This window comes from Salvelinus fontinalis, chromosome 1 (assembly GCF_029448725.1).
Source record: "Salvelinus fontinalis isolate EN_2023a chromosome 1, ASM2944872v1, whole genome shotgun sequence".
In the NCBI taxonomy this organism is placed as follows: Eukaryota; Metazoa; Chordata; class Actinopteri; order Salmoniformes; family Salmonidae; genus Salvelinus; species Salvelinus fontinalis.
In genome coordinates, this window is record NC_074665.1 from 58,993,102 (window position 1) to 59,005,514 (window position 12,413).

Here is a 12,413-nt window from a genome sequence, read left to right on the forward strand (position 1 = left end):
GTGTTATTATATAATTTTGATTGACAGATCACAATGTGAGAACACCGGTCACAGACTTCAGGATGAAAAGATTATGCAGACAATTTGCATAAGTGCTCCCCTGATGTAAAGATTTGTGTGTAATGCATGCCTAGCTTTAGCCATAACCTTTGTGTCGTAACGTTAACGTGCAAAATGGATGCAGATGGAAAAGGTTTAAAAACTGTGCAGGCACCTATGGAGGCACCTAGCTAGCTACAGTTGAAGTTGGAAGTTTACATACACCTTGTCCATTTAAACTCAGTTTCTCACAATTCCTGACATTTAATCCTAGTAAAAATTCCCTGTCTTAGGTCAGGTAGGATCAACACTTTATTTTAAGAATGTGAAATGTCAGAAAAATAGTAGAGAATGATTTATTTCAGCTTTTATTTATTTATTTCATCACATTCCCAGTGGATCAGAAGTTTACATACACTCAATTAGTATTTGGTAGCATTGCCTTTAAATTATTTAACTTGGTTCAAACGTTTCAGGTAGCCTTCCACAAGCTTCCCACAATAAGTTGGGTGAATTTTGGCCCATTCCTCCTGACAGAGCTGGTGTAACCGAGTCAGGTTTGTTGGCCTCCTTGCTCGCACATGCTTTTACAGTTCTGCCCACAAATGTTCTATGGGATTGAGGTCAGGGCTTGTGATGGCCACTCCAATACCTTGACTTTATTGTCCTTAAGCCATTTTGCCACAACGTTGGAAATACACTTGGGGTCATTGTCCATTTGGAAGACCCATTTGCGACCAAGATTTAACTTCCTGACTGATGTATTGAGATGTTGCTTCAATATATCCACATAATTTCCTCCCTGATGATGCCATCTATTTTGAGAAGTGCACCAGTCCCTCCTTCAGCAAAGGACCCCCACAACATGATGCTGCCATTTCGTGCTTCACGGTTGGGACGGTGTTCTTCTCTAGGAGACAGAATACATCTCCTTCCTGAGCTGTATGAAGGCTGCATGGTCCCATGGTGTTTATACTTGCGTACTATTGTTTGTACAGATAAACGTGGTACCTTTGAGGCGTTTGGAAATTGCTCCCAAGGATGAACCAGACTTGTGGAGGTCTACATTTTTGTTTTCTGAGGTCTTGGCTGATTTCTTTTGATTTTCCCATGATGTCAAGCAAAGAGGCACTGAGTTTGAAGGTAGGCCTTGAAATACATCCACATGTACACCTCCAATTGACTTAAATGATGTCAATTTAGCCTATCAGAAGCTTCTAAAGCCATGACATAATTTTCTGGAATTTTCCAAACTGTTTAAAGGCACAGTCAACTTAATGTATGTAAACTTCTGACCCACTGAAATTGTGATATAGTGAACTATAAGTGAAATAATCTGTCTACAAACAATTGTTGGAAAAATTACTTGTGTCAGGCACAAAGTAGATGTCCTAACCGACTTGCCAAAACTATACTTTGTTAACAAGAAATGTGTGGAGTGGTTGCAAAACTAGTTTTAATGACTCGTATGTAAGCGTATGTAACTTCCGACTTCAACTGTATATCTGCTTCGGTCAGAGGCAAATTGTGCCTATGTGAGAGCAAACCGGTTAAGCAGACCAGAACTTTCTTTTTTTTATGGTAAACGGCCTGAGTGGGACATCTTAATTTATCCACCATCTTTGCTTTGGTTTCCAGGCCTAGCTACAACTTTTTACATTTGAGATATATATATATTTTATTTTTATTTTATTATTGTACTTATTAACAACAAATCAATACAAAAAGTACACAGGGGGAACACAAGTGTATATATAAATAATATACAAAGGACAACGTTACATAGCTTTCGTTAGATGATAGAGCATTGCTAATGTTAGTTAGCTTTGTCCCGGAATTCAGGTAAACTCTAAAGCAAGTATTGTCTTGGCAATGAATAACAATACACTAGCTAAAGTGAAGATATAGCTAGTTCGCTACTAGCGACACAAACAGTTGTGGAAAGAGGCTTCACAGCTGTATATGGGGCTAGCTAAACGTGGCTAGGCAGCTAGCTAGGTACCCCAAATAAATTGCATTGCACTGGCTAGCTAGCAAAACTAGCTAACTACGGGTAACGTTAGCAGCTACCTGAGTCGTTGATGTTGACAACGTCCACCGCCACCATGTCAGGTTTATCAAGGGGACCAACTTTCCTCTCGGTCACCCCGGACGGCACCACGTCCGGCTTGGAACCGAATTTTCTGGGGTAAAAGTCCCCAACATTGTGATACGATAGGTCTGATGGAGACGTGGACATGCCACCGTCCATCGCCATTTTTTACTCTTCAGCCACAAAATGAATCGCCTGCGCAAATGCACAGATCTGTAAATAATATAATCGTGATGTAACGTTAGCTCTTCGCTATGCCAAAATAAGATGGTTTACAATGCTTAGAAGTCAGTGATTTCAGCGCGTAATACAACGGAAGTCGAGAAAATACACTTTTTGTGGCAAAAAAATACGCAAATTTAATTAAATCACAGATCTCTGAATGATAAATTGAAAGCCCACTTTCTGTTTGAAAGAAAAGTGTAGTTATGTTGGTGGTTGATAATAAAAATATACATACACATTTCCAACATAGTTGCGATCAATGTTGGAAATGTAGCTGTTTTTTACCAGTCTGTATTTTTTTGTTGAGAAAATCGTGATTAAAGTTGCCGTTTGAAAATTGTTAGGCCTTTTTATGATCCATGAACTGTACACGACACAGACACTTTTTGTGGCAAAAAAATACGCAAATGTAATTAAATCACAGATCTCTGAATGATAAATTGAAAGCCCACTTTCTGTTTGAAAGAAAAGTGTAGTTATGTTGGTGGTTGATAAGAAAAATATACATACACATTTCCAACATAGTTGCGATCAATGTTGGAAATGTAGCTGTTTTTTACCAGTCTGTATTTTTTTGTTGAGAAAATCGTGATTAAAGTTGCCGTTTGAAAATTGTTAGGCCTTTTTATGATCCATGAACTGTACACGACACAGACAATTACCTAGCAAAATGTCGTTGAAAAGACTACTATGCCCAACGTCCAATCTACAGTCGGTGTTGGTTGAAAGTTGAAAAGACAGTATCTTTCATGTCATTGAAAAGACGACTACAAAGATGTCCGTCTTGTTGATGACACAAGTTTACTGGAGAACTGAGACGAAGTAGAGACTCTGGACAGGGTGGATATTCGTATAATAAAAAGCAGTTTTATTCAGAGGTAAAGATATCTGATACAAACATGCATGGTCTCGTTCATTCGGCTCGTAAGGAACCTGCAGACAGAGCCCAGATAACAGAAATACATAGTCATTTTATCCAGCACAGAAAGTAGGTTGAGTCTGGAAGTTCTGGTCCTCTGGTTGGTTCTGATGAGTTGGGCGAGGTCTCCTTCAGGCTAGTATCACTGTCCCATTGGCTCTGAGTAGAGTTCTTTGTCTTCAAAAATGTTCAGACTGAAGAGGAGTTTTTGTGTGTGCGTTGATGTTCCTGTCTTATCTGTGTTTTATGAAAGATTTACGTCAGCCCTCAGTCCTTGGTTATGTGTGTGTCTCATTATCTCGTGGGAAGCCGTACCAAGCACTCTTGCTCAAGGCCTTCCCTGCCTTATCAGTGTTTATGAATGTTCTGTGTCAGCCATCTGTCTCTGGTGTGTGTGTGTCTCAGTTTCTGCTTGTGAGTATGTGAGAGAACCTTGTTTAAGAAAGAAGTTAGTTATAACAATGTAATAGCAATATGCTCGTGTTATTACAATGGTATTTCTTACAGTCTACATTCGGTTTTCGTTGAAAAGACGTATCAGGTTATTTCAACGAATTGAAAACATAATTTCAACGTACTTGCGTACACATGTAAACAGTATTTAAAAAATGGTCTTTGGCTGGCAGGCGATGTATATCAGACCGTATCCCACGGGTATGACAAAACATTTATTTTCACTGCTCTAATTATGTTGGTAACCAGTTTATAATAGCAATAAGGCACCTCTGGGTATTGCGTCGTGCATAAGAACAGTCCTTAGCCGTGGTATATTGGCCATATGCCCAGTGGCGTTTTTAGCATGTAAATCTTGGTGGGGCAAACTCCCCAAATTATTTTTAGATGCATGCCAGCAAAGACACTAAACAACACTAAACAATACATTAATTGCACTATAACGGCGACAAGCAGTGCCCACAAACTGTTCTTGTTCTGAGAAATTATGGCTATTCCATGCCAAGAAACTGAAGATCTCGTGCAACGCTGTGTACTACTCCCTTCACAGAACAGTGCAAACTGTCTCTAACCAGAATAGAAAGAGGAGTGGGAGGCCCCGGTGCACAACTGAGCAAGAGAACATGTACATTAGAGTGTCTAGTTTGAAAAACAGACGCCTCACAAGTCCTCAACTGGCAGCTTTATAAAATAGTACCTGCAAAAAATCAGTCTCAACATCAACAGTGAAGAGGCAACTCCGGTATGCTGGCCTTCTAGGCAGAGTTGCAAAGCCATATTTCAGACTGGCTAATAAAAAAAAGATTAAGATGGGCAAAAGAACAAAAAGAACATAGACAATGGACAGAGGAACTCTGCCTAGAAGGCCAGCATCCCGGAGTCGTCTCTTCACTGGCAATCCGCCTGCTCCTTCTGACAGCGGATGGCGCGCTGGAGCCTCACATGAGCATTGTTCTACACCTCTTCTGTGCGCCTGAACCACTCGTTCACCACAGGAGCTTCGGTCTGGCTTGGAGTCCATGAGTCCAGGACTGTCTGGTAGCCCAGAACACACTGGAAGGGAGTCAGCCCGGTGGAGGAAGGGCGCAATGGAGGGAGGCCGGTGGAGGAAGGCCAGTAATCGGAAGTGAGGCTGACCATGACCCCCAGCTTCTCCATGAAGGCTTTCCATACCAGTCACGTGAATTGGGGGTCAGGGTCGGAGACGATATCCTAGCTGGTAAATTCACTCTGGCTATCTACTCCGATTTCAGACCACGGGTAAGATAGTCTAACTAGCTACATTTTCAGATATTACACGTTTCTAATTTTGACATTAAGTATTTTCAAGCTAGCTAACATTAGCTGACTGGCTCGTTAGCTAACATTATGTGTATTATCTTATTATTCGTATCTCAGAGCCATTTGCTTTGCTTGTTATAGACTAATGTTAGCTAGCTAACATTGGACCTGGATGGTTAGCTACCTGCAGAATCATGCAGGGTAGTAACGTCATGAGTTGTGATTATGGTTCATTGTTTAGCTAGCTAGCTACGTGTCTTGACAAAAAACTCCCCAAACACCTCTGGGAGGAATTGGAACGGCGACTGATGTTGGAACAATGGCAACAATAGAAGAAACAAGATATACAGAAGGCAAACTTTTACTTTTTAATTATCAGCTAGATATGTGAATCATAATAATCTAGCTAGCCAACTAGTTAAACAGACAAAAATGACCTAAAACTAATTTTATACAAGGTAGATGTACATTTTTTGTGGGTAGCTAGCTAACAATTATTTGTGGTTATTAATGAGATGTGAATAAGCAACATTTCATTCCGAAGTCTGAGTGCATTTTCTCTTGCTTCAGCTCAAATTCCTTTGCATACTTTCAGTTGAAGCTTGCATCGATGCATGCATAAAAATATGCACAAACGGAGTACGCATTCGAGAACTGCCTTCCATACTCCGTTTTGCATACTTTTTATTTGGACTCGTAGTCCGACCCTCCATGCTCCAATTGGTATGCTCGGAGCACGGTAGTATGAATTTTGAGACACAACCTCAGTTTAAGTTTAGTATCACTTTTCAACCAATCCAGTGCATTTTTGTTGAAAATTAAAAACTATGAAATCCCCAATGAGTCAAAGGATTTAACTACTGAAAACTGAAAGAAACAAAGACAAAACAGATCAATCTGTTTTACTTTGTTTAGTTGGTCAGGACGTGAGCTGGGTGTCTATGTTATGTGTTTCTATGTTTAGGTTCATTGGTAATTAGCCTTATATGGTTCTCAATCAGGGACAGGTGTTTGACGTTTCCTCTGATTGAGAACCATATAAAGGTAGGCTGTTCACATTGTTTGTTTGTGGGTGATTGTCTTCCGTGTCTGTGTATGTCGCACCACACGGGACTGTTTCGTTGTCGTTCGTGTCTGTTCCTGTTCGTGCGTTCTTCGTGTATTTGTAAGTTCTCATGTTTTAGGTCAGTCTACGTCGTTTATTTGTTTTGTAGTTTGTTAAAGAGTTTTTGTGTTTCGTCGTTCTGTTAATAAATATTCATTATGTCTTCAAAACCCGCTGCATTTTGGTCTGATCCATGCTCCTCCTCTTCAGACGAAGAGGAGGAGAGAAACCATTACACAATCCCACTTTTCAAACAAAGCCAAATAGATCAATCCCACTTTTCAAGCCTGCTGTAGGTGTGGTAAACACCACCCCCGGCTCTACCAGGGGCATGCTTGAGGTGATATCCCACAGCTCTGCATATGTCAGAGATTGATTATTAATTGCTCACTTTAATCCATTGTACAGGATGCCAACAAGTGACTGCTGTTTTGAGGTCAAGCTGATGTCTTCCTCAGAGTGACCTGACCATTGCACATTGATCCTATTTGTAGCCTAGTGGCCATTGAGACACAACAATGTAAAATATTTTATAATGATAATGTTTCAAGGTAAATGTCAAATTATAGCACACAAAATAAGCGAAATAGTGTGTCTCGTTAATCAATAGTTAATGTCAAAATATACAGGTGATATTTGGGTGTCTGTGAATCCGGAGACACAGAGACCCCAAAAAACAAGGCAACAACATAATAGAAATGAGAACAGTGAAAATCATAATTCAGCCCCTTTGGATCCACGGTGTCTAAGGAGTACTTTCAGAATGCCTCTTTGTTTTAGGCTATCAATTGGAGCTATGTGCAATGATCAGGTCACTGACGAAGACGCCAGCTTGACGTTGAAACCTCAGTCACCTGTTCACATCCTGCACAATCGATTAAAGTGAGCAATAAGAAATTAATCTCAACCTTTTTTTGTTGAGTGCTCCAACTCCTTTTTACTTTGAATTAGTCCTTTTGGAAGTTTTTCTTGGTAAGCCATTCTCAAAATAAAGAGATCATCGATAAGCTTAAATGTCCATCTCCCACCCATGGAGAGACCTACAGTGCCATGAAAAAGTATTTTCCCCCTTTCTGATTTTCTCTCATATTTGTAATACTGAATGTTATCAGATCTTCAACCAAAACCCAATATTACATAAAGGGAACCTGAGTTAACAAATAACAAACAAAAATGGATACTTATTTTATTTATAGAACAAAGTTTTAACACCCAATTACCCTTACACTCAATAACTGGTTGTGCCACCTTTAGCTGCAATGACTGAAGCCAATGCTTCCTGTAGTTGTTGATCAGTCTCTCACATTGCTGTGGAGGAATTTTGGCCCACACTTGCATTGCAGAACTGCTTTATCTAAGCATGTGTTGGGTTTCAAGCATGAACTGCTCGTTTCAAGTCCTGCCACAACATCTTAATTGGGATTAGGTCTAGATTTTGACTAGGCTGTTCCAAAACTTAAAATTTGTTGTTTTTTAGTAATCTTCATGTAGACTTGATCGTGTGTTTTGGATCATTGTCTTGCTGCATAACCCAGCTGCGCTTCAGCTTCAGCTCACAGACGGATGGTCTGACATTCTCCTGTAGAATTTTGATACAGAGCAGAATTCGTGGTTCCTTCTATTAAGGCAAGTTGTCCAGGTCCTAAGGCAGCAAAATATCCCCAAACCATCACACTACCACCACAATGCTTGACTGTTGGTATGATGTTCTTACTGTGGAATGCAGTGTTTGGTTTTCACCAGGCATAATGGGCACCATGTTGTCAAAATGTTGACTCGAGTTTGCCAAAAAGAACCTGGAAGCACCTGGATGATCATCAAGACTCTTGGAAGAATGTTCTTTTTGACAGATGATGCAAAAGTATAACTTTTTGGGCAACATGGGTTTTGAGGCTATATAGTTGTCACGAGGTGGCCCTTTTGGGTGTATATCATGGCTCCTTCTTGCGAAAACTCCTAATCCCTAAAATTGAAGAATTAAACAACATTTATATTTTTGAGAATGTGGGAGTGGTCCGTGGACACTTAATTAAGGGGCAGTCATGTTGAGTGTGTTTCATTTGAGGATCTCATGAAGGACAAGAAACACACCTTCTCATTTAGAAGGCTAACATCAAATTTCATCTTCTTACAAATAGTTTCATATTTAATCAGATATTTTATACCATATTCAGATGCAAACCATAATTGAGAACAGTACACAACCAACCCTGTGTCTTCGGTTGTGTACTGTTCTCAATTATGGGGTTTGCATTTGAATATGGTATAAAATATCTGATTAAATATGAAACTATTTGTGAGAAGATGAAATGTGATGTTAGCCTTCTAAATGAGAGTATGGGTTTTCATATCAAGTTTTAACTAGTCAGTGATGACACCCTGTGAGTACAGACATTTACATTGCCGTCATGGACCGCCCCCTTTTCTACTCTAGTATAAAAGCCACTTCCAACAAAATTGACATTAGTCAAAGACTCAGGAACGGAAGTTCCCACGTTGAAATGGCTAAGAAATCTACAAACTAAAGAACAAGTATTCAGGCTGCAGCTGTTTAAATAGTTTAGTCTGGTAAACGCACCCGACCTAAGAACAATTCAGAATGGTACTCTGAAGTATCCATAATAACAACCTACAACTCCAACAGACTTTGATCTCTGGTGGACAAACCAGGGGCTTTCTGTTTACTGACTATTCAGCAGACGGACCAGTGATCACAGAGAGGGACAACAAAGGCATGCACTCGTAAATATGTAAATTGCTATTTATTTTTGAATGTTCATGCTGTTCATGTTAAAAGTACTAGCATTTCATGAGTGTAGTTATCAACTGTATTACAGTGAATTCTCTCTGAGTTTCCCGCTCTTGAGCTGTCCCCACCCCCTTTCCTTTGTCTACCAAGCCGTCATATCGGCTTAGCCCACTAGGGACTTTTCTACCATGTCAGCAACCAATGTATGACCTATTGTCTGTGTGTTTATGCAATAACATGTAGCCTAAGCTATGATATTGGATAGCCTATTTGTATCAAGTATCTATTTTCATAGTGTGAATGATGAAAAGTAAACATTTTTATCAAATGATTAATAGGCATCAGAAAGTGTGACGTGGTAAGGTTGGACCTAGGTGCAGAGAAGAGACCAGACGAGGAATCAGTGGTTAAGGATAAACATAATACTTTACTAAGAAATGGTAGCCGCAGGAACACAGTACACTTGAAAAAACAACAAACACTAAGTCTCAAAAACTCACTCAGGAAACACATGTACACAGTAAACAATTCAAGCTCTGCAAAGGACAACAGAAAACACACCTGTTTTAACATGGAAATCATAATGAGTAAATTGGACACACCAGAGTGTTGTTAATGTCTCTAGTACGGTCTCTGCCGCCCTCTGGTGACAGGTGGAACCATGACAGTACCCCCTCTTCTAGGCCGCGGCGCCAGGGCAACCACCACAAAGTTGGTTGAAGTTCTGAACAAGTCCCGGATCCAGGATGTCCCGGGCAGGCACCAACGCCCGCTCCTCAGGGCCGTAGCCCTCCCAGTCCACCAGGTACTGCAGGGTACCTCGGAACCGACAAGCCCTCAACATATGCTGGATACTGTAGGCCGGGTGACCAGCAAAATGTCGAGGGCACAGGGGCAGGTGTGGGGGGAGTGAAGGGACTGGTCCTTACCAGCTTGAGACGGGAGACATGGAAGGATGGACAGACCCTCAAAGACCTGGGAAGCTTGAGACGATAGGTGACCGGATTGATGCAACTCATGATCTTGAATGGCCCTATGCAGGTGGAGCGAGCTTCCACGAGTCTACCTTTAAGGGAAGCTCACAGGTGGACAGCCACAACCGCTGACCCGGTCGGAGGAGCCCAAGAGGCCTTCGGTGCTGGTTTGCCTGGTGTAGGTGTCGGGCAGAGAAGCGGAGCAAGGAGGATCGCGCTCTGATCCAGGTGCTCTGATCCAGCACCCCCGCTTCGACCTCTTGTTCAGGAAACGGGGGGGGGGGGGGGGGGGGGGAACTGACACTCGAATGGCGACAGTCCAGTGAACGGGCAGTGTGTTCTGAGCATACTCTGCCCAGACGAGGAACTTGCTCCAGTTGCTGGCCTGGGTGGAGACAAAACAGCTGAGGAACTTCTCCAGCTCCGTGTTGGCCCGCTCTGTTTTGGGGGGTGGGTGGAATCCCGAGGAGAGACTCATTAACGCCCCCAACAGGGACCAGAAGGCTTTCCAATACCGTGCGATGAACTGGGGCCCACGATCCGAGACGATGTCCTGGGGAAGTCTGTATAGTCGAAAGACATGGGTAATCATGAGATCAGCAGTCTCCTTCGCTGAGGGCAACTTGGGTAAGCCAATGAAATGGGCTGCCTTGGAGAACTGATCAACGGCCACCAGGATAGTAGTAAACCCTTGGAATGGAAGTAACCCTGTCTATGGACAGGTGGGACCAGGGCCGGCTGGGGACTTGCATTGGGCACAGGTGGAACAGGCCACAACAAATCGCCCGTTCACGTCATGAGCCATAGCCCGGTGCACACCGGTTCAGCTTAGTCGAACTCCCTCATTCATATGCGGAAACAGTGTCAAACAAGGCATAGCCACATGGGCAGTAAATGAAATACACTTCAACAAAGGTTCAGATGCTACTATGCTATTTGATAAGATAACAAGGAAAGTTAGTGTTAAGTAATTACACTGTGGTATGACATGAGAAGGTGATCACCTTACTTAAAACAAAAACAGTATACTTTTTTTGGTGTTTGTGTACTTTCTCTGTAAACCGTATTACATACCGTGGGGATATACAAAACATAACAGTATATTAGATTGTTAAGCACAAACGGAAGTCCTTTTAAGTATGTGCCACTGCACTATGCAGTACATTGGACCTCATCTGAATGTTTTGTATACTCAGTGTATATCTCAACAAGCTGCCTAACTGGTCTGTCAGTTTTTTACAACCTGGCCCAACCCACTTGTTATCAACACCATTTCATAGTCAATAGTTAAATAGCTGTAAAAATTGCTCATGGACTCTATAGTTTCCACAAACATAAAAAAACAGTACTATATAGTATTTAGTTTGCACAAATAGTTAGCAAAATATGTGACCAACCAAGTAGATAACAATGAAAAACAAACAAACATGAAACTGTGTTTATATCAGGCTTTCATCCTTAATTGTACTTTTAATTTTTTATTGATTCTAGAAATAATATCATAGAAAAGTTGAACAGGTGCAAAAGCCCAGTAAATCTGGACCCAGATCTGCTCACATCCCTTTTTTCTTGGTTGACCACCACAATAGTCATATGCCTACTACATTCTTCGGATTCTGCAGTAATAAAATGGAAGATATATTCACGGCGTGTGACCAGCAACTTAACTTGTTGTATAACTGGAAACACATAGTGTGGGTGTAAGCATTATTCTGCAGCTACAGACACTTAAAATAATAATACAAATAATACACACATCACAAAGCAAAGTGCTGAATGATTATTCAACAGCAGGCTATGTGATTTAGCTGGGTGATAATAGCTCTTGTCTAATACAAGAGCAATATTATCAGATCCTTAAACCTTTGGCTCCCTCATACAGACAACGTATCTCTCTTTTACTGTCTTTACATAATACAGTCCCACACAAATGGGCTTTCACAGTGAATCAAGGCTAACTTGACTGCCAAGCACTTGTCAGCAGTGGGAGACAATTTTGAGTGATCCATGAACATGCCAGTGATGGTCCAGTTTGGTTCTACTGTTACTCTGTATTTCACTCTGTATCTCTGCACCTCATACAGTCGGTTTACATTATTTCTCCCCAGGTTATCACAGTGTTATGTGCTTGCTACAACACTGCAGAGCTATGGGAGAAGGCTGTGTTGTTTGTGTTCAGATTCACATCCGCACTCACTGAATTCACTTGGTCATCCAGCCGTTGTAAGTCCTGTAGTCACTTGGAGAGACTGGAGGCCTGCTAGAGCTTCTTATGTTTAGCACAGGGCACATCTCCTGACTGGCTGTTTGGAAAGGAGGACCTCATCTTTTGAAACGCAGTCACCGCTTTCTCTCCAATAGGCTTTGACATGTGTCAAGGTGAGTTAGAGTCTGGGTGCTGTGCAGCTTTGGGTGATAAAACACCCTTATGTGCACTTGAGTCGTTCCATTATAGTGCTCTGTGTGGGTGGGTGGGTGGTATACAGTATGTAACTTGTCTAAGTCATCCAGAAAAAGAGTATCGGTCCTGTCGATTGTACATCAGCAGGGTCAGAATAACCACAGTCATAACATAT

At 41.5% G+C, this 12,413-nt stretch overlaps 1 protein-coding gene across 1 annotated transcript in view; it reads right to left on the reverse strand.

Moving 5' to 3' along the window:
* The window catches only part of slc30a6 (solute carrier family 30 member 6), an 86,923-nt gene extending 84,591 nt beyond the window's left edge, over positions 1-2,332 (reverse strand). Inside the window, exon 1 of the mRNA XM_055927906.1 lies at positions 2,110-2,332. Within this exon, the coding sequence (XP_055783881.1) occupies positions 2,110-2,296 (187 nt within the window). The 5' untranslated portion in view covers positions 2,297-2,332. The remainder of the gene's footprint in view (positions 1-2,109) is intronic.
* Positions 2,333-12,413: the final 10,081 nt, after the last annotated feature.